Here is a 22827-nt window from a genome sequence, read left to right on the forward strand (position 1 = left end):
AGGTTGCTCCAAGCCCCCTCCAACCTGCCCTTGAACCCCTCCAGGGATGGGGCAGCCACAGCTTCTCGGGGCAACCTGGGCCAGGCTCTCACCACCCTCACAGCAAAGAAGTTCTTCCCCACATCTCATCTCCATCTCCCCTCTTTCAGGGTCAAACCCTTCCCCCTCCTCCTATGGCTCCCCTCCCTCATCCAGAGTCCCTCCCCAGCTTTCCTGGAGCCCCCCCTTGAGGGACTGGAAGGGGCTCCAAGGTCTCCCCAGAGCCTTCTCTCCTCCAGGTTTGGTTCCCCATGGAGGTGGTGATGGGTGGCAGCAGAACAGGATCTCCAGGGTGGGATGTCCCCTTCTGCTGCCCCAGCTGCTCCCAGTCCCTCCTCATCCTCGCGGTGCTCTTTACTCAGCATCCTATTCTATAAAGTTGCTCTTCTGGTGGTCACCTAAAGAAAAAAAGTCACTTTATTCAGCGTATTATTTGTGAAAGTGCTTTGCAGGCGGGAATCTCCCCACTCTGTCCTCCACCAGCAGCATTTCCTTTTCCGGTGTAGCAAAACAGGGCATAAAATACCCGAATTAACCCGTGTTCCCCAAGGAGTCATTTCAAGACTTGCTTTTTTTGTTGTTTTTTTTTTTCTTCTGTGGCTTGAACTGGGATGACCTTTTTTTTTTTTCTTTTTTTTTTTTTTAAATATTTTTTTTTTTTTTTTTTTAAGTAACAACCTTTATTAAGGAGGCGGCATTTGCTCGGCTTCCAGCCGGGCAGGCCAGCGTTCCTGCCAGCGTGGTGGCCCTGCTCGGTGGCCTTGTGCCAGCCCACAACTTCTATTCTGCTTCTGTATCCAGAGAGGCAGCTGGTTTCTTGGAGCAGGAGAATGATGATTTAAGGTTTCTAAGGGGTTTTTAAGGGGGGAGAGTTCACCCAGGATAGGCCAAAGTGCTTCTTTCTGGCTCGAGCAACATCTTTGGTTGATGAGGAGGGGAAAAAAAATACAAGAAAAATATGTGAATAATCTTCACCGACTCCTAAAGAGATTTATTTTAATTTTTGCCACTGTTCCTCCTCCGAATGGCCACTTTCCACGTCCTGCTGTGCCGCGTACGGAGCGTTGTCACCTGGCAGTGACTAGCCACAGGGCGAGTGAAGTGTGTGGGGATGAGGTTAATCTTTGATAGTTAGCTATATATTTTTTATATATATATTATATTTTTATAGTATAGCTATAGACAATTAGTGGGGAACAATGGTGTTGTGGGGTGTGCGGGAGAGCCTTTCCCAGGGCTGGCTCGGGAAGGTCGGGCTCCCCCTCTCCCTCCTGGATGCTCCTGCAGCTCTTCCTGCGGAGTGGTGGCTCTTCCTTCTTCATCTACCTCTGTCCCTTGATCCTTTCATTACCATTTAACATGTGGAATGTGGTGGAATTACGTCTCTAAGAGAGCTTCCTAGGTAGTGCCTGGCGCCTCCAGGATCTCCTTGTACCAGGGGTCCCATCGCGTGGGTAGAACCGAACGTGTCCACGAGCACCAAGAATAATGAAACTTGGGTTTGTGTCCTTTGTTGACCGGCCACTTCCTCCTCCTCCTGCTTTCCCCTTCCCACCCTCTTCCTCTTCCCACCCTGTTCCATCAGCTTTCTCCTCCACCATCTGCTGGGACCATGGGTGGCCCAGTGCCTCCCAGCCTCAGGTCCCCTGCACCGGTGGGCTGGTCCTGGTGGAAAGCGTTAGAGAAGGCTCTATAGGAGATGACCCTCTGGTTGACTTTGGGTGAACAGGAGAATAACGGGATGACCAGGAAGGTTTTTTTTCCCTGAAGAAGTCAAGCCAACGATTGCATCCCGTTCTTGAGGTCTAATAGTGAGGGGTTTTGTCAGTGGTGGGTTGATGGTTGGACTCGATGATCTGGAAGGTCCTTTCCAACCCAGGCAATTCTATGATTCTATGATTTTTATAATTAATGCTGAAATGAAAAATAATGAAAGGGTTGTGAAGCCTTGGAGGAGCCTGCCCAGGGCAGTGGTGGAGTCGCCATCCCTGGAGGGATTTCAAAGCCGGGCAGAGGTGGTGCTGAGGGACACGGGTCAGTGGTGGGTTTGTCAGTGTTGGGGTGATGGTTGGACTCCGTGATCTGAGAGGTCCCTTCCAACCTCCACCATTCCATGATTCTAATAATTAATGCATGTTTTTGCAGAACAGCATTTTCCTGTAGGCCCGGTGATGACGAGCAGCATCTCACCTTGGCAGGGCCCTGCTCTGTTCCCTGAGGACTTTGCTGGTTTCAGGGGAAAAAAAAAAAAAAAAGTCTTGTAAACGAGAAAATGTCTTAAACCACAGGAATGTGTTTCCAATGAGTTTGCTGGATGCAGCCGCGCCGTTACCCACCCCCCGGGATGGTTTATTTGCGAGCGGCAGCCGATCCCTTCTCGTGGTGGGAAAAGCAGAAGTGGGGCCTGTGCCCTCTCCAAAAGGGCTGCTGTCACCGCCTTCCCTGCTCTCCAGAGCTTCTGTGAAAATTTAAATTATCCATTCTTGGTTAGAGATGAGGGATAAATAAGGTTAAAACTGGGAGAAGCTGGCCTTGTACGGCAGCGTGGGAACGGCACCGCTTCGCTTGAGTTAATTAAGCAGAAGCTTTGTCTGCGAAGGGGCCGTGGGGATCCTCGGGTCCCGGGCTGTTGTGAGAGGAGGAGGAGGGCAGGCATGAAGGCAAGAGGTCCCTCTGTTTTGTCCACTCATGGAGCTTTTCCTCCTGAGGCGATGTGCTCCTTCAGCCGTCCTCGGAGTCATGATGACCTGTTGGAGCGGGGCCAGAGGAGGCCACGGAGATGCTGGGAGGGCTGGAGCCCCTCTGCTGGGAGGACAGGCTGAGAGAGTTGGGGGGGTTCAGCCTGGAGAAGAGAAGGCTCCGGGGAGACCTTGGAGCCCTTTCCAGTCCCTAAAGGGGGGAGCTCCAGGAAAGCTGGGGAGGGACTCTGGATGAGGGAGGGGAGCCCTAGGAGGAGGGGGAAGGGTTTGACCCTGAAAGAGGGGAGATTGAGATGAGATCTGGGGAAGAAATGGATGGATAAGGAGATGGATGGATGGATGGAGAGATGGATTGAGACCCTGGCCTAGGTTTCCCCGAGAAGCTGTGGCTGCCCCATCCCTGGAGGGGTTGAAGGCCAGGTTGGAGGGGGCTCTGAGCAACCTGGTCTGGTGGGAGGTGTCCCTGCCCAGGGCAGGGGGTGGCACTGGATGGGCTTTAAGGTCCCTTCCCACCCAAACCCTTGTGTGATTAGTAGTAATTAGGATCACATTTGAAAAAAAGCACAAAACCAACCACCAACCAAATCAGGAAGCCCAAACACCTCCGTTCTAGCTAAAGCCAAAAAATCCTGGGGTAAAATGCATTTTGGACCTGATTTACTGGTGTCTGCATTTTTGTACTTCAACATCAGCCGATGCAATCAGTCAGGTTGCGTCACCAGGGGGGTGACATAATTCAGGAGACAACAATCATCCTGTTTGAAGAAGAAAACTGAGTTAGGAGCGTGAGTGATGGGGGAAACACTTTTTTGGGAAGAAATCTGTTTGGAGTGGGTTGGTGGCTGGTGCTGGTGAGGTGTGGGGCTCCGTGGGAAGCCACAGACCTGGTTGTGGTCACAGCAGGGAGTGGAGCCAGCAGTGGACCCTCCCGGTGGTGTCTGAGAAGTGGCTGCATGGTCTGTGTCACGGCCGTGGTGGCACCAAGGGCTGGGTCCCACCTGCAGGAGACCCTCTGCAGGTTCCCACACTGCCTCCCTTCCTACAGCCTGTATGGTCACTGTCATTCTGTCACCCTGAGGGGAGACCTACAGCTCCCTGAAAGGAGGGTGTAGCCAGGGGGGGTCGGTCTCTTCTCCCAAGGAACAGGCCGTGGGACAAGAGGAAATGGCCTCAAGTTGCCCCAGGGGAGGTTTAGGATGGAGCTTGGGAGCAGTTTCTTCCTGGAAAGGGTTGTGAAGCCTTGGCAGAGGCTGCCCAGGGCAGTGGTGGAGTCACCATCCCTGGAGGGATTTCAAAGCCGGGCAGAGGTGGTGCTGAGGGACATGGGTCAGTGGTGGGTTTGTCAGTGTTGGGTTGATGGTCTGAAAGGTCCCCATGAAGTTCTTCTTTCACACTTTTATCTGACTTTTTGGTGGTAGCTGGTGCCGTGCTCGTTTGCGTTTAGGTGGATACTGGTGGCACGACTTCATTTAGACTGGAGATGAAACCCAGTCCCACCTCCATGCTGCTCAGGAGCCAAAGGGCTCGGCTTCAAGCTGGCACCTTCTCAGTGTTGGGAGACACAACCATGGTGCTGACGTGTTCCCTGCCTGCGGAATCCTCCAGACTTATTTAAACTCTCCTTCATTTCCCAGCTTCTTTGAAGCGTCGTAGCTCCTTTGATCCTAGGGTTGGCCTCCAGAAGAGAGCTGTGATCAGGGTGGATGGGGCCAAAGCAGTTCGCAGCGTTGTTTCTGAGGCTCAGGGGTGTGCGGTGCTGTCCCCTCTGTCCCCTCCCTATGTCCCCCCCATGTTCCCAATGTCACTCTGTGCCTTGGGCAACAGAATGGTTCAACCTGGGCAACAGCCCAATGCAAATGGCTGTGGTCTGTGTGGGTCACATCAGATCACAGGGAGCATTGGAGGGCAGAGGTTTCCCTCAGAGGGACCTGGACAAGTGGAAGGGTTCTGGCAGGAACCTCTTATGAGGAAAAGCTGAGGGACTTAGGTCTTTTTAGTCTGGAGAAGAGAAGACTGAGGGGGGATCTCATCAATGCTTATAAATACTTGAAGGTTGGGTGGCAAGAGGATGGGGCCAGACTCTTCTCAGTGGTGCCCAGTGACAGGACAATAGGGAATGGGCACAAACTTGAACATAGGAAGTTCCATCTGAACGTGAGGATGAACTTCTTTCCTGTGAGGGTGGCAGAGCCCTGGAAGAGGCTGCCCAGAGAGGTGGTGGAGTCTCCTTCTCTGGTGACATTCAAACCCCGCCTGGACGCATTCCTGTGGGACCTGCTCTGGGTGGACCTACTCTGGCAGGGGGTGGGACTGGGGGGTCTCTAGAGGTCCCTTCCAACCCCAGATCGTTCTGTGATTCTGTGAAAAGCAAGTGCAAGGTCTCGTGTCTGGGATGGACGACCCCTGCTTAGTGTTTGGGCTGGGGCCGGTTCTCTGGGAGGTAGCTTTGAAGAGTAGTATCATAGAATCATTTGGGTTGGAAAAGACCTTCAAGATCATCGAGTCCAACCGTTAACCCATCACTGCCAAGCCCACCACTGAACCATTTCCCTCAGCACCACGTCTACACGTCTTTTAAATAGAAGTAGCCCATGGCAGAGTGCCCTTGGGTGAGGGAGGCAGGAGGGGGTCCACCAGGTCCAAGGAGGTGGTCCTCCTCTTCATCAGGGAGTTTTGATGCTGTGCCTGGAGCACTGTGTCCTCCTTGGTCCCCAGCACAGTAAAGAGGTGGAGATGCTGGAATGGGTCTACCAGAGCCACTGCAGACCACGCTGGCTCAGCCTGGGGCAGAGGAGGACATGGGGAGACCTGTCTGCAGCCACCCCATCGTGGTGCCCAGAGGTGGAGCCAGACACTTCCTAGAGGTGCCCAACGCACATGGGCTGTGACATGGGGAACCCCGACATGATGTAGGGGGAAAAAATTAACCGTAAGAGGGGTCAAACCCTGGAGGTGCCCAGAGAGGTGGTGGGGTCTCCATCCGGGCTGACCTGGCCTGAGTTAGAGCTGCTTTGGGTGGATGAACCTGGGTTGAGCTCCAGAGGCCCCTTCTGACCTACGTCATTCCGTGATTGTGATTTTATGATTCTGTAATTTTAATTGGCGTCTTTATTGTATAATTCATGGCTCTGGGGGTGACTTGGACTAACCTTGAGGCAAACGCTGTTCTATTTTGGTCTTGCCTGAATAATAAAATTAGAAATATATTTGTTTTGGGTTTTAGGCATTTATCAATTTATTTATCAAGGCATTTATCAGTTTATTTATCAAAACATTTATCCTGCCCTCAGAGCGAAAAGGGAATTATATGTTTCTCTGCCACCTTGTGAAAGCTACCAAAATTTTTGTTTCTGTTGCAATGTGAAATTACCGATCTTGAGCTCTTCTTGCTCCCAGGGGTTTTGTGCAGCGTTTATCAGGTACCGGGGTGACCAAGGGCACGGGACGGGGGGTCCCTGGCTTTGGGCAAGCCCTGCTGCCGTAACGGCTCGCGTGGGTCAGGCGCGATGAGAGGGAACGGCAGAAATATTGGGGGGGTTTTCTCTGATTTCTTCTCAGCTTTCTTTGGCGCCTCATTTTTTTTTTCAGGCAAGAATGACTCACTCATCCATTATGTGGTTTCCTGACTTATTAGCAATTTTCCTTTCGCTTAAAAAATAATAATTTTTAGCTTTGCATCACCGTGCACAGCAGCCAGCGTTCAAAGCCGCGTTCCGTGGGCTGTGGTTGACTGGAGCGGCTGGATCACGTCTGTCTTCAGATCGGCAGTGATTTCTTCCCACCCCTCCCCGGGTTTCTGTCTTCAAACCATCTGTAAGGAGTTATGGACCTGCTGGAGTGGGACCAGAGGAGGGCATGGAGATGCTGGGAGGGCTGGAGCCCCTCTGCTGGGAGGACAGGCTGAGAGAGTTGGAGGGGTTCAGCCTGGAGAAGAGAAGGCTCCGGGGAGACCTTGGAGCCCCTTCCAGTCCCTAAAGGGGGGGGCTCCAGGAAAGCTGGGGAGGGACTCTTGATGAGGGAGGGGAGCCCTAGGAGGAGGGGGAAGGGTTTGACACTGAAAGAGGGGAGATGGAGATGAGATGTGGGGAAGAAATGGTTGGATGGATGGAGGGTTGGAGGGAGGGAGGGATGGATGGATGGATGGATGGATGGATGGATGGGTTGAGAGCCTGGCCCAGGTTGCCCAGAGAAGCTGTGGCTGCCCCATCCCTGGAGGGGTTCAAGGCCAGGTTGGATGGTGCTTGGAGCAACCTGGTGTGGTGGGAGGTGTCCCTGCCCAGGGCAGGGGGTGGGACTGAGTGGTCTTTAAGGTCCCTTCTAACCAGTCTATGGGCAGCAGTTCTGGGGACGTCACTTGTCTAGCTCAGGGTGCATCAGCAGATGGCCTCAGGTTTTGTCCCCCACCGTTCCTCTCCCACCGTGATGAGGGGGAGAAGAGCTGGTGCTCGGCACCGAGAGCATCCATCCTGGTGGCTCAGGGTCCCTTGTCCCCATGTGGCTGCGTCTGCGCTGCCAGAGGTGGTTGCATTTGGCCCAGGAAAAGGCTGGAGCTCCCTGGTCTGGGGAAGGGGGTAGGACCGCCAAGGGCAAGGGAAAAGCTCCGTTTGGCCTCTGGGACGTGGCCGACACTGGGCAGGGCAGGGAATGACTCTAGAAACACGGCTGTTTCGGAGCACTGATGCAGAATTGGTCTTCAGAAATCCAAAAATTTCTATGATATATTTATACTTGAAAATCTTTACACGTCAGCGTTAATAAACATCCCTTACATCTAAATATAAGTAATATATTTATACCACATATACCACCTATACCACATTTAAATTGAAGAAGGTCACTTTTACCTGAAAACATCGACTGAATCTGCTGGGTCTGGCCCCCAGAAAGTGGGGGGGAGGCAGGAGGGGACCCTCCCCACTGCGGCTGCCCCTGTGTGCTCTGGGGCAGGGGAACGGAGAGACCCCGCAGCGCAAAAAAAAGCGAGGGAGCGGTAAATCTCTTAGACGTTCTATGAGTGACACCCACAAATATACCCGTAATTCTGAAAATATTTTAATAAATTTTTCTGAGGAGGGTGATGTGTGGGATGCAGGTCCTCAGCTGGGTCTGGAAAAGGCAAATCCGTACAGTGATGTCTCGGGTTTTGGTCGTGCCCCGGCTTTGGAGACGTGGGAGTTCCCAGGCGCTGTAAATTAGAGGCTGTGTTTAACGACATGGGGAAAGTGTGACCAAGAGTCAGAAAAATGCCTACAAATCTGAAAAAGCATCACATATGTATGCCATAAAGCAGAAGCTGGGGAGAAAAACAACCCAAATTATGTGTAGTAAGATTTTTTTCTTTCATAATTTGCAACTCTTGGAGAAAACATCTGGTCACTTCCTTGATTAACTCTGCTTTCCGTGCGACCATGGGGAAGCCCAGCTCTGGGCAGCTGCTGCCCTCAGCAGATGTTTCTGTGGGGCCAGAGGGTGAAGAACCAGGAGCAGGACCGTGGGAGCTGGGAGTGAGCTTCTCCCAGGCCATGGATGGGATGGGAACTGGTGAGACCCCATCTCGAGGGCTGGGTCCAGTTTTGGGCCCCTTCCAACAGAAAAGATCTTGAGGGGCGGGAGCATGTCCAGAGAAGGGCAATGGAGCTGGTGAGGGGTCTGGAGCACAAGGAGAAAGGTCTGGAGAACTTCTGAGGGAGCTGGGGGTGTTCAGCCTGGAGAAAAGGAGGCTGAGGGGAGACCTTCTCGCTCTCTCCAGCTCCCTGAAAGGAGGATGTAGCCAGGGGAGGTCGGTCTCTTCTCCCAAGGAACAGGCCATGGGACAAGAGGAAATGGCCTCAAGTTATCCCGGGGAGGTTGAAGATGGAGCTTGGGAACAATTTTTTCTTGGAAAGGGTTGTGAAGCCTTGGCAGAGGCTGCCCAGGGCAGTGGTGGAGTCGCCATCCCTGGAGGGATTTCAAAGCCGGGCAGAGGTGGTGCTGAGGGACATGGGTCAGTGGTGGGTTTGTCAGTGGTGGGTTGATGGTTGAACTCCATGGTCTGGAAGGTCCCTTCCGACCTCCACCATTCTATGGGTCTATGAAGGACCTGCCTTGTTCCACTTGTGAGGGCAGGAGCTCGCCCCGCAGCATGGACCTCTCCTGCACCCACCACCATTGGCTCAGTACAGTGCTCTCCTTCCAATGAAGTTCTCACAGCAAGTCTGGGGAGCCGAGGAGCTTTCCTTCCTCGGAGGATCCTCTCCCCTGGGAACACTTGTTTGCATTTTCTGTCTCTCCAGGAACATGGATAGAGGTTACTTACGGAAATTACCACAATACTGAAGCATTAAGGAAAATTGCTGCTTGATGAACTTCAATGAACCACAGAAGCTGGTGCTCCCTGAAGCCATGGAGCCAAGAGTTTCACAGAGATGGAGGAAGGAAAGGGTTTATTTATCCAGTGACTGGTGTCTCCTGGTGTTGGTTGTCACAATGCCAGCAGGTATCAGGTCTGTCTGTCTACTGTGGGCTGAATTCTTGCGGTTTTCAAACAACCTACAATATTAGTGACACGGTTTAGTGATGGTTTTTATCAGAGTTAGGTTGATGGTTGGACTAGATGTTCTTAAAGGTCCCTTCCAACCTGGACAATTCTATGATTCTATGGTTTAAATTAAGCGGCAAAACTTGCCCTGTCTCTGGTGAAGGTGCTTCTAAAGAACATCTGTTGCGAAAGGACAGTCGTGTTGAGGGAAGGACGACCTTAAACTCCAGTCTGGATGGCCGTCGCTGTTTGGTACAGTTTCAATTCCTCAATTTTGTCCGGCACAAAAGCAGGAGGAATGTGTAAGCAGTGAGATTACTTTAGTGTATTATTATGAAGTAACTCAATCCCTAGTTATTCCAGCCCATTAGGACTTTTTCCTGCCCGTGGGGTATTTTGGCTTCTGCTGCTCATCTTGCAAAAGGGCTTGACGTGGGATTTTCTAGAGGACTTTAGGTGAAACCGCTTTGCCTTCCAGGGTGGTACCAAAACAACCGTTCCTATCTTATTTGGACAGCCCAACAGAAATATGACGCGGTCCTTGGGCCCGAGGAAAGCAAACAGACGTTTCTCAGGAAGGAAATACCTGAAATGGGCGGTTTGAGGCCAGAGCACCCAAGGAAGGGTGCTGAGAATTGGTCTGGAGAAGTTTGAGAGCGATGGGGAGGGCAGAACTGTGCCCATATCCTCCGTTGGTGGCATGGGCAGGAGATGGGAAGGGTGATCAGAACTGGGCTGTGTGTGGGGACAGACCAGGCAGGAGGAGACAGGATGATATGTGCCCAGGGGGTGGGGTTGGTGATGGTTGGTGGTGGGTTCTTCCCCCCCACAGAGGGGAAATAAATCTGTTTTGTTCTGTGGGTGACTCTTTTTTGGGGGGGTGGGTGTTATTTTTTAATGGATTGGAAAGAGCAAAGCATTTGAAGAGAGAGGCTGAGAGAGTAGGAGAAGAGAAGGCTCCAGGGAGACCTTGGAGCCCCTTCCAGTCCCTAAAGGGGGGGGCTCCAGGAAAGCTGGGGAGGGACTCTTGATGAGGGAGGGGAGCCATAGGAGGAGGGGGAAGGGTTTGACACAGAAAGAGGGGAGATTGAGCTGAGATGTGGGGAAGAAGTTCTTTGCTGTGAGGGTGGTGAGAGCCTGGCCCAGGTTGCCCCGAGAAGCTGTGGCTGCCCCATCCCTGGAGGGGTTCAAGGCCAGGTTGGAGGGGGCTTGGAGCAACCTGCTCTGGTGGGAGGTGTCCCTGGATGGGACTGGATGGTCTTTAAGGACCCTTCCCACCCAAACCAGTCTATGATTCTATAAGAGTGGGAGACCAGAGGTTTGTGCTGGAGGGGACTGGTGGGAGGAAGGGTTAAAATGGACTTTGGTGCTGGTTGCAGGAAAAAATGAGGATGTTTGGAAGAAATGGGATGAAGCTTTGCTGATACTAAATCAGTAAACTGTTGCATGGAGAAGATGAAGCAGGCTAATTGCAGTCAGTGATGAGGGAATTAATTTTAGTAAACAGATGCTGAGCTTTTGCCAAGGAGAGATGCCCATTTGTGGAAGAAATATTTAATTTTTAATTGACTAAGAGCTGGGGGCAGTACAGCAGCGTCACTTTGCTGATTAATTCCTTCCCGGACCTGTCTTAAGCCGATGGTGGTGACCTGAAGAGATGAATGTGTCCATAGATTGATCACCGAGGGCTTCCTCCTGCCTCTGTTCCACCTCACACAGCTTTGCCATGTTGATTCTGAGAGACCAGGGGGTTTTCCAGGAACCGGTAGTTCCATCAGAGCAGGGGAGGTGGAGATGGCTTTGGCCTGGTGAATTCTGCATGGCCCGTTTCTCTGAACGCTATCATTAGCTGGTTTGGGAACATTCACAGTCAGATCTTCCAGCAGAGGCACCCGAGGGCATTGTTACTTCCTCTAAAAGGGTATCAGAGATCAAATGGTCCAATATCTGCTTGTATTTACATTTTTTCTAGACTGTTTAATTTGAGTTAGGTACAGGGTTGGGTTTTTTTTGCATGGTGAAAGAAGTTCATCAAAGGAAAAAATTATATCTTTGAACTCCTGCTGATCTGTACTTAGTAGCTGAAGGTTTTCTAGGAAGACTCACCGATTGGGTTACTAAAATGGGGATCTTCACCCATCTGTGCTGCAGAAGCCATTTGCAGCCCCTCGTGTAAAAAGAAGTGGAAAAGTGGCTGTCTCCAGGGAATTTCTATTTCACTGTCAGCTACAGACCCCGCTGTTTCAGAGGTGATGATAATTCAACACAGCATTTAGGACATGAATAATTTAGTGGTGTTGAGCATAGACGCTGGCTTGAATGCTCCAGATGGAACTCCCTTCAGCCAGAATCTTCTACTAACGAAAACCGCTCTGAAAATAAGCGGATGGAGTTCCTGGGCCCCAAGGATGTTGGGAAGGTGGATGAGGTGGGAGTATGGTTGAGGTGGGAGTATGGTTGAGGTGGGAAGATGGATGAGGTGGGAGGATGAGGTGGGAAGATGATTGAGGAGGGAGGGTAGATGAGGTGGGAAGATGGTTGAGGTGGGAAGATGGATGAGGAGGGAGGATGGATGAGGTGGGAAGATGGATGAAGAGGGAGGATAGATGGGGTGGGAAGATGATTGAGGAGGGAGGGTAGATGAGGTGGGAAGATGGATGAGGAGGGAGGATGGTTGAGGTGGGAAGATGGTTGAGGAGGGAGGATGGATGAGGTGAAAAGATGGTTGAGGTGGGAAGATGGTTGAGGAGGGAGGATGGTTGAGGTGGGAAGATGGTTGAGGAGGGAGGATAGATGAAGATGAGGTGGGAAGATGGATGAAGAGGGAGGATAGATGAGGTGGGAAGATGATTGAGGAGGGAGGGTAGATGAGGAGGGAGGATGGTTGAGGTGGGAAGATGGTTGAGGAGGGAGGATGGATGAGGTGAAAAGATGGATGAGGTGGGTGTTGGCGATGCCACCACGTTATGTGCATCTCCCTGACGTGACCAGAGTTGCACAATGCCGCCTTCCAGAGGGAGACGTCATGCCCTGCTTCGCATCTCCCAGGGAAGGAATTATTCTGCCACAGGAACTAGTGACAAAGGACTCTCTGCTTCGCTCTGTAGCCTCACAAAATATCCCGGTTCCCTTTCATTTTCCTCGCCCCTCAAGGGGGGACGGTAATCTCTGTGTACGGCCCCTACAAACCCCTTTAATGCTTTTATGAAGTTGCCCGTGGCGCCTTTTTATTTGAAAACCAGAGGTTTTCAAGGAAGGAAGTGAAGCTGAGTCCTTGTTTATATTAGTGAAATATGTAAACAATTCTTTTTTCCCCAAATGTAAGACTTTTTGGCTGCCATTCCAGTGTTTATAAAAGTGAGTTATGTAAATGACTACTCTTATAATTAAACTGCTGTCTAAGCCTGTCCCAGTGGCTGCTCTTGTTATGAAGCTACTGGGGACAGTTGGCGGCGATGGCCTTAGCACGGCTTTTCAGCGTTACTGAAGATAATGGGACCTTGTAGAAGAAAATTGAGAGAACCTGAAATTAAACAAACAATTCTCATTAGAAAGAATCTCCCACGAGAAATGAAATGAAATAAAATACTTGGATGTTAGAGTCGCTGGGGCTGGCAGGGACCTCTGGAGATGGTCCTCTCCGGCCCTGCTCAGGCAGGGTCACCCAGAGCTGGTTGTCCAGGGCCATGTCCAGTTGATTTTCGACTGTTTCCATGGATGGAGACTCCTCGCCCTCTCTGGGCAATCTGTGGCCAGTGCTTTTGACCTCCCTTAGAGTCAAATGTCTTTCCTGATGTTTAAGTTGGATTTCGTGTATTCCAGTTTGTGTCGCTGCCTCTTGTCCTTTCAGAGTGAGAGGGTCACAGCAGGAGAAGATGTGGGACTGGAAAGTACCGTGTCTCCTAAGATACTTCATAAGACGTGTCTTTTTAATCTGTTCGTAAAACCATCCCAAACTGCTTTTCGTGGTAGATGTCACTCCAGCCCTGCCTGGTCTACTCTAGCACTTAGGCCTAAGTGTCTGTTGGTGATGTCCCAGGCAGTGGCAACCATGGGGATGGCAGCAAGGTCCATCTGTGGCCACCTGCTCAAAGGAGATTGCAAAATGCCTTTAGCGGGGGAGAGGGAGCCCCGAGGGGTGACGATGGGTGAGTGTGAGTCCAGAACAATGGCAGGAGCAGGGATGTGGAGATGGCATGTGTTGATAGCGCCCAGGCCATCACCCCCGTCTATCAGGACATGGATGGGTTGGAAGGGACTCTTTGTTCTGAGAGCAAGGACAGAGAGTAGCTGTTAAGAGGTGATAGTGGGGAGATAAAGAGCAGGGCTGGAGGCACAAACCAGCAGGACAAGGAGACAAAAGACTCCTGATGACTCAGAGAAGTGGGATGGGAGGGTCGTAAAGCTGTTGGTGTCAGCTCCCCGGGGGTCCAGCAGTCACCCCCCCCTCCACCCCCATCCCACCCCCACCCCCCCACCCCCGGTGTGCTCTGTCCCCTGAGAAGAGCTGGGACAAGTGATGAGGACCAGAGAGTTTCTCTTGTAGAAACTGCCATAGCAAAATTCCATGCCGAGCCTTCTGGAAGAGGAAGATGTTAATTAAACAAAACCAATTTCATATTCATTTCAAGGCTTTCGCTCACTGGAGGTGCCACAGGTTGTATCTGAGTGACGTGGAGCGTCATTGCGTGTGACATGGAGGACAAGGCATGTTGGCTATTAAGCCCTCATTTACATTATAAACCGCTCACGAGGAACCCAAGAGATGACCCGGCTTTTGGATAGGTCTTTTTTTGTCTCCCTTTAAGGAGAAAAGTGTTATTTTTTCCTTCATCTCCCATAAATCTTGGGCAAGGTTCCTGCCCCTGCTCTTTGTTTCTTCATTTTGGGTATTTTTACAGCTGCAGCCTGTTTTCCCCATGGAGATAATGGGGAATGGCCCGTGCCCTCTGGTGGAACCTCATGACCATCCTTTTATCAGCCCAGGGTCTTCTGCTGATTAAATCACTTGTGTGCTTATTCGGCTTTTTTTTCTGGCCTTGAGGCAAACATCAAATTCCTGGCTATTTACTGGCTTAATTGCCGTTAATTGTGGGCTTGGTGATCAACACATGCCATTCCCAAAGCCAGAGCTTTATTGCTCCTCCTGCTGCTGGCATGGTTGGGCCCCATTCCTTGGTCTTCGTGTTACAAATGCCCACGGGTGGTCCTTGGGGTTGGGAGAAATCTGGGCAAGATCACTTCAATTCGTGTGTCTGAACGCTGAGAAGGACCCCTGGGACAGCCGTGGTTTGGGGTTATATGGTGGTGAGAGCGTTAATATGAATAAAAGCCCTCTTGTTTTGTAATAACACGACCTTCCCTTCCTATAATTTGACCTTTGCCGGAGCGTTGGTGGGTTCATTGCTGCGATAACAAGCACAGGCTCAGAACAAGACGATCGCGGAATTTTGGGGGAGTTATCTTGTATCCTGATTCCGTTTTTCCTTCTGAAGTGGAGCCCAAAGGCAGGGTGAATCCGGTGACCGTCCCACGTCCTTGCTCTCTGTCGTGACAAATCACTGCAGAAAAAGGCCCAGCCCAAAGCCCTGAGCGAATTCTGCAATAACTGCGAAGAAAATCCTTGCAGGGTGGGAGAGGAAAACCCAAATCTGCACAAATCAACGCGAGGGCATCCAATAATATTTAAAATAATTCTGCCAAGTTCCTCTCCCTTGCCAATTAAAATTAACAACAATTACGCGGATGAAAAACTGTTTCCCATGGGTTTCTGTGCAGTGCCCGGACGATGCTGTGGCCGCACTGCGCGGTGCCGTTAGTCACCTTCCGCCTCCTGTTGTCCCCAGAGGTGTCATGGAAGGAGGGAGGCTTCCTGGCACACCCCAGCAGGGAAACGCTGACTTCACCTCCTGAACTTCCACCGTTCCTCACGCCCAGCCCACCACAGCGTTGTCCCTGGCTTTGGCTGCCGTGTGTTGATGTTCCAGATGTTTTTCCCAGGTCCAAGCGCAGGTTCCGTGGGCCCAGGTGGCCCTTATGTCCACCAGCTTCATGGCGGGTGGCCATGAACAGTGTGGAGGAGAGACGGAGGGCTTTCTCAGTCCCCTTGCTGGTTTGGGCCACCAGTTTGCAGGGCTGCTGGGCTCTCCTGGCCATAGAGATGGCCACGAATTGATGCAGAATAAACTTCCCAACGTTTGTGAAGCAGCAGGACACCAGCCCAGCCTCTTCAGGAACACACAAGCATCTCCATCATCATCCATCTCATCTTTTCATATCTATCAGGAGCAGCAGCGTGTTCCAGAACTTCTTTTTCTTCAGCTAACGAATGCAGAACCCCAGAACTTCAGATGGAGCCTCATCCCCCAAGTGCAGCCTTTGCCACGCTGGACCTCATGGGACGGGTCTTCTCCAGACCCTGGTTTGGTTGTGGGACCTGGTGTGGGGACACAGTTCTGTGTCCAGCAGCTTGTCAGCGGAGGGAGGAACCGCTCCTTGTGTGACCTTTAATTAATTCTTCTGTTTCTTACAAACATTTTACGTGTGGTGCTCTCTAAGGGAAACTTGAAAAAATCTGATCTACTCAGTTCTGGATAATTTCTTATTTCTTTAAACCAAAGATGGGCAGCGATGGGTGCGGGGGGTAATTTGGACTGGAGAGAGAGAAAATGGCTTTTGATGTAATTTGGTAGAGGTGGTTGGATCTTCGCATTTGGAAATAAAGCCGCACGTGGACTCTTAGAGTGTCCTGCTGCAGGGAGGCACGGTGGGTCTGGTCTTTCCCAAACTCAACTGGTTTATGTTTTCTCCTGGTTTTTGTTTTCCTACAACTAAAGCAGGTAGAAGGAGGAAGATTGAGCATGATGATGATGATGGTGATGAAACCAAACCTATAAATTCAGCCCCAGTTATGCCAGCTCTAGGTCTGGCAATAGGTGTAACCTGCAGAAGGTCCTGTGATACAAGATGTGTTGTCATTGATCACGATGTCCTATGAGGAAGTCACCAAAGAAAACCCGACCCCAAGCCCCGGTGGTGGGACACAGGGGTGGGTGGGAGAGCAGGGTGCTGGGGGGCAAGTGTTACACCCCGAGGGACAGAGCGTGGGGCTGTGTCCTGCCCGTGATGGGTCCACCTCACGTCACCCCGGCGGGTGAGTCTTGTCCGTTGATGAGGACTCCTGCTTAGTTGGGTTTGCACAACTGAGTGCAAACTCTCCTGGTGAGATCTACCTTAAAACATCAACAGCCGTGGTTACTGCTGGGACAAAACCAGCCAGAAGCTGACGTGGTGGTGGTACCTACCCCATCTATGGTCCCATCAGGCCCTTGGCCTGACCTCCCCTTGGTGCCGTCCTGCAGCGCGTCTTCTCCCACCCGTTCCACTGTGGCATCTGTCCCTCTGCCGATCCCCAAAGGGTGGTTGGGTTTTCATGTCAGAGAGCCCATTTCTAAAAACCTGCTTTTGGGACAAAACCAGGCACCTCCCCTTGGTAAATACGGTTTGTCTGTGGGCCACCAAAGGCCACCTTGGAGAAGTGGGGTGTCTGAAGGGCCTTGGTGCCTGATGCGTGTGCCTGATGGTGCCAGCAACGGAGGGCTGGTTGCCCCGAGAAGCTGTGGCTGCCCCATCCCTGGAGGGGTTCAAGGCCAGGTTGGATGGTGCTTGGAGCAACCTGGTCTGGTGGGAGGTGTCCGCAGATGGAACTTGGATGGTCTTTAAGGTCCCTTCCCACCCAAACCATTCTATGATTCTATGAAATGTGGTGGGTAACATAAATTCTGTCAGAACCTCTGTTTTGGAGGCTTTTAGACTTCCTCTAGGAATTTTTTTTCCATAGGGATCATGTAGTACGTGATAAAATAATTTTAAAACCCTTGTGTGGATTTAATATTGAAAAGTCTTTGGTACTGATGGTGAATCCAAGTACTTGCTAGTTGTGTGGAGGGGACGGAGGTGGATAGTCCCAATGATCATCCCTGCACAGCCAGGTGAGCACCAGCAGGAGAAGATCCATCTACTTTTCCTATAAATAAGCTGGGTTTTGCTTGTCAGGATCATCTCAGAGTTTGGGTTGAGCTCTGAGAGGATCATCTCAGAGTTTGGGTTGAGCTCTGAGAGGATCATCTCAAGGTTTGGGTTGAGCTCTGAGAAGATCATCTCAGAGTTTGGGTTGAGCTCTGAGAGGATCATCTCAGAGTTTGGGTTGAGCTCTGAGAGGATCATCTCAAGGTTCGGGTTGAGCTCTGAGAAGATCATCTCAGAGTTTGGGTTGAGCTCTGAGAGGATCATCTCAAGGTTTGGGTTGAGCTCTGAGAGGATCATCTCAAGGTTTGGGTTGAGCTCTAAGAAGATCATCTCAGAGTTTGGGTTGAGCTCTGAAAGGATCATCTCAAGCTTTGGGTTGAGCTCGTGCGTAATGTGGACTTTTCTGCTTAAATTCCAAGGGTTCAGTCTGAACTCGCTTTGATTTTTTTGGGCATGAGGCCTTCCTGATGGGAACCAAGCCAGGAGCTATTAAACTGGTTTCACAGCAGCCTCGGAGCGGCCACCCCTAGATGGTTGTTAGTCGTTCTCTGCTCACAGTGAATCTGCTGCAGCCTCTGTGAAGTAAAAGGGTTTTTTTTTTTCCTGTGAAGGTCCCACCTTTGGGGGGATTTTTGGTGCGTGGCGTCGGTGCTTGTGTCTTGGGGCTGGTCTGTGGTCGTCCTGGTGAGCCATAGAAGGGATGATCAGCCCCATTTGGTGCTTCCATGGGCTGAGGCACGCAACAAAATTTAAAGTGTTTAGTGTTGAAACATGGAAAAATATGTGGAAAAGAAGCCAGAAAAATCCGTTTCATAATCAGGAAGAAGGCAAACTTTTGTTTTAATTGACGTGTTAGATAAACATACAGCTCTTACTCCCAAAATGTCCTCGCTGGACCCTCTGCCAACACTAACAACCTCCGAGTGAGAAATAAAACTCAGAAATAGGAGGTAAAACATAGCTCCTGTCCCTCCCGTCCCCTGCTGACGGGGCACGGGTGGCCACCGTGGGCAGGAGAAGGCCCTGGGAGCACCGGGAGGTCCAGGGTGGTGGAAGGGCTTTTAAAACACGAGAAGCTTGGTGAGAAAACAGGCGGGTTGATGTTTTTGGGACGTTGGGGCCCCCTGACGCCGGTGTCCTCCTCTTCCCTCAGCAGAATTCTGCCGCATCGACAAGCCCCTGTGCCACGATGAGGACGAGCAGCTCAGCTTCGAAGCCGTCCGCAACATCCACAAGCAGATGGACGACGATGCCAACGGCAACGTGGACGTGGAGGAGAGCGATGAGGTCGGTCCTTTCATGGGTCGTGCTGGTGGGGCTGGGGGGGGCCTGAAATTCCGGGGTGCAAACTCTTAAGGCCGTGGGCAGAGTGGGCAATGGGCCACCTGGAGCCAAGATTCTGTGTTATTTAGTGCTGGAATCTTTAGAGTCTGTGGCTTTTCCTCCATTCTGGGCATTTCGGGTCACTTAATCCTTTTCTGCACCCAAGGTATTGCCAGTTTATTCCAACGCTGAACGAGAAGGAGATCGATTCACACGGTTGTTCTTATTATTTCATTCCTTTTATAATTATGGGGTTGGGAATCTGGGTTCTGCTCAAGCCTCTGTCGCTGCAGAGCAAAACCCACCGGCCGCTGTCTCCTGCCCATTTCGGTCTTCACCATGTTCTTCACCACGTTCTTCCACCAGCCCAGCAGAAACAGTTACTTACACGTGTGCCAGCTGCTGAAAAAAGGAGCAATTTTTTTCTTGTCTCGGCCTTAAACTGATAACTCTATTGAAGAGAAAGAAAACTCTTCTTAGTTAAGCAGCAATAGAAACAAATGACTACTATAAGAGAGAAAGCTGGTTATTTATCGTGGTGCCATCCGAGTGGATGCTCGTTGACCAGGCTCTGACCAAGGTGAGGGATTCTGTCCTTTTTTAAGGAGACTGCCATCTAAGAAAGTCAAAGTGTTGGGAGCTAAAAGGAAGGAGACTGGGGAAGGGATCTGCTACCAGTCACAGGCAGTCCTCCAGTCCCAGTTCTCCCAGTCCCTCAATCCACAGAAAAAACAGTGCCCGGATACGATGTTCAGCCTGGCCTGGCCTTGCTGCTGGGCTCAGGAGGGTCACGTCTGGCTCTGGAGCTTCACAACTCACTTGAAGGCTGGAGGCTGGAAGGGTCTGGTGCCAAGTCCACATCCTGCGACTGAGGCCGGGGCCGTGCTGGAGCGAGGGCTGTTGGATGGTCTGAATTCTTGGCCCTGGGAGGAGGTGAGGCAGGAGCTGCGGAGAACGCTGCTGGTGGTGACACGGTGCCCGGCGTGTGCCCGGCCAGGGGAGGATGGAGGAGCTGGCGGCCACCTGTGCTGGGCTGCGGAGCCTTGCTGAACGTGGCCTCCACACCTCGGGCCTTTGCCTGATGAAGATCAGAGAATCACGGAGCGGTTTGAGTGGGAAGGGACCTTAAAGCCCCCCAAGTGCCACCCCGTGCCCTGGGCAGGGACACCTCCCACCAGAGCAGGTTGCTCCAAGCCCCCTCCAACCTGGCCTTGAACCCCTCCAGGGATGGGGCAGCCACAGCTTCTCGGGGCAACCTGGGCCAGGCTCTCACCACCCTCACAGCAAAGTTCTTCCCCACATCTCATCTCCATCTCACCTCTTTCAGTGTCAAACCCTTCCCCTCGTCCCATGGCTCCCCTCCCTCATCCCAGGCTTTCCTGGAGTCCCCCCCTTTAGGGACTGAAAGGGGCTCTAAGGTGTTCCCGGAGCCTTCTCTTCTCCAGGCTGAACCCCCCCCAACTCTCTCAGCCCCCCCTCACAGCAGAGGGGCTCCAGCCCTCCCAGCATCTCCGTGGCCTCCTCTGGCCCCGCTCCAACAGCTCCATGTCCTTCTGCTGTTGGTGGCCCCAGAACTGGAGGCAGCACTGGGGGGGGGGTCTCCCCAGAGCGGAGCAGAGGGGCAGAATCCCCCCCCTCGCCCTGCTGGCCATGCTGCTGGAGATGCAGCCCGGGGTGCGGGGGGCTTTCTGGGCTGCCAGCCCACGTTGCCGGCCCATGGCCGGCTTTCCCCCCACAACCCAGCACTCCCAAGCCCTTTTCCTCAGGGCCGCTCTCCATCCCTCCATCCCCAGTGTGGGCTGCGACCGGGGGTTGCCCCAACCCAGGTACAGGACCCTGCACTTGGCCTTGTTGAAGATGTCAGTGTTTTGTAGGCTCAGGAAGATCGGAACGTGGGAGAACCTGATACAATCTGCATGGGGTTGGGTGTTTACAAAATCATGACCTGGTGCTTCTGGACCAAAAGGCCTCTCTCGGCTTTTTTCCCCCCGTTTTGATGCAGATGACAAACTGAAGGCGTGTGAGAGCCTGCACAACCACTGCTCCTTCACCAGCCCTTCTCTAGGGTGTTTTATTCCTATTTCTCAGACAAGTGGGCAACCTGGTCTGGTGGGAGGTGTCTCTGCCCGGGGAAAGGGGTGGGACTGGGTGGACTTCAAGGTCCCTTCCAACCCAAACCATTCTGTGATTCTATGGTAAACACACCATGGTTTAGCCTAGAGAAGAGGAGGCTGAGGGGAGACCTTCTCGCTTTCTGCAGCTCCCTGAAAGGAGGGTGTAGCCAGGGGAGGTTGGTCTCTTCTCCCAAGGAACAGGCCATGGGACAAGAGGAAACGGCCTCAAATTGCCCCAGGGGAAGTTTAGGATGGAGCTTGGGAACAATTTCTTCCTGGAAAGGGTTGTGAAGCCTTGGCAGAGGCTGCCCAGGGCAGTGGTGGAGTCGCCATCCCTGGAGGGGTTTCAAAGCCGGGCAGAGGTGGTGCTGAGGGACATGGATCAGTGGTGGGTTTGTCAGTGTTGGGTTGATGGTTGGATTCCATGGTCTGAAAGGTCCCTCCCAACCTCAACCACTCTATGGTTCTATGAGGTTATATCTCCCCCCAAACTACCACAGCACTTCAGTTTGTTGGCCAAATCCAACCACCACAAGGCGTCTCCAGGTTCCCAGGAGGTGACAGTCCCCAGGGACATGTCACAGGAGCCTGGGACTGAGCACCTTGTTCCTGAGGAGCCAGCGGGGTTGGCGGCTGTTCCCAGGTCTCAGGGCTGTTTCCCCTGCATAAATGCCACTTCACAGAGTAATTAAAACAAATTAAAAGCTTTGGATGGCATTTCCTGCAGCTCGGTGCTTTCCCTGGAGGCAATTCTCCGCTCGGCATGGCTCCGGAGCTGTGGCTCGGCCTCTCCCACTGACTCCTGGGGTGGCCCCGGGCAAAGGGCTTCACTTGGCACATCCCGCTCGCCTGTTATTAAACTGAGGACAAGCCTCATGTGGGAGGGTTGGGCACAAACTAGGAATTTTTATGTCTCTGAGCAAATCTTGTCTTCTGTCTCGGTTGACTGGTTGAGAGCTTGTTGTACCAGCATTAATAGCATTGTGTGTTCAGAGCCTTTGTGCCCTGAGTTCATTGTACCCTCCAGAGACTGAACGAGAGCCAGCAGTGTGCCCAGGTGGCCAAGGAGGCCACCAGCATCCTGGCCTGTGTCAGGAACAGTGTGGCCAGCAAGACTGGGGCAGTGACCATCCCCCTGGACTGGGCACTGGGGAGGTCCCACCTCGAGGGTGGGTCCAGTTTTGGGCCCCTCCCGACAGAAAAGACCTTGAGGGGCCGGAGCGTGTCCAGAAAAGGGCACCAGAGCTGGTGAGGGGTCTGGAGCACAAGGAGAAGGGTCTGGAGAACTTCTGAGGGAGCTGGGGGTGTTCGGCCTGGAGAAAAGGAGGCTGAGGGGAGACCTTCTCGCTCTCTCCAACTCCCTGAAAGGAGGGTGTAGCCAGGGGGGGTCGGTCTCTTCTCCCAAGGAACAGGCCATGGGACAAGAGGAAAAAGCCTCAAGTTATCCCAGGGGAGGTTGAAGATGGAGCTTGGGAACAATTTTTTCTTGGAAAGGGTTGAAGCCTTGGCAGAGGCTGCCCAGGGCAGTGGTGGAGTCGCCATCCCTGGAGGGATTTCAAAGCCGGGCAGAGGTGGTGTTGAGGGCCATGGGTCAGTGGTGGGTTTGTCAGTATTGGGTTGATGGTTGGACTCCATGGTCTGGAAGGTCCCTTCCAACGACAGTTCTATGGTTCTATGGTTCTATGAGTAATAAAATATAATTTTCTGAAAGGCTGCAGAATCCCTGCCTTGCCGCCATTACTGGTCAGTCTTCATATCCCTTGTAACTGAATCAGACGGACACCGAGTCCCTTCCATCGCTTGTCCTGGTCCTAGCAGCTCTTGCTGTGTCCGTTATCCCTCCGTTGTGTGGCCCTGACGGGGGTTCTCCCAGCGCCCCCTTCTCCCAGCAGCTCCTGGCAGACTCTCTGTTAGTTTTCATAGAATCATAGAATCATGGAATGGTTAGAGTTGGAAAGGACCTTAAAGATCATCCAGTTCCAACCCCCCTGCCATGGGCAGGGACACCTCCACTAGAGTAGGTTGCTGAAAGCCCCATCCAGCCTGGCCTTGAACACTTCCAGGGATGGGGCAGCCACAACTTCCCTGGGCAACCTCTTCCAGTGCC

At 52.3% G+C, this 22827-nt stretch overlaps 1 protein-coding gene across 3 annotated transcripts in view; it reads left to right on the forward strand.

The window, feature by feature from the left end:
- STIM1 (stromal interaction molecule 1) overlaps window positions 1-22827 on the forward strand; it is a 110518-nt gene that overhangs the window by 25079 nt on the left and 62612 nt on the right. For 2 of the 3 annotated variants that reach the window (XM_074144588.1, XM_074144596.1), the window contains exon 2: window positions 18437-18570. In XM_074144588.1, coding sequence (XP_074000689.1) covers window positions 18437-18570 — 134 coding nt within the window. The remainder of the gene's footprint in view (window positions 1-18436; window positions 18571-22827) is intronic. The other variant, XM_074144603.1, reaches the window with a different exon arrangement.

This window comes from Numenius arquata, chromosome 1 (genome assembly GCF_964106895.1).
Source record: "Numenius arquata chromosome 1, bNumArq3.hap1.1, whole genome shotgun sequence".
Classification (NCBI taxonomy): Eukaryota; Metazoa; Chordata; class Aves; order Charadriiformes; family Scolopacidae; genus Numenius; species Numenius arquata.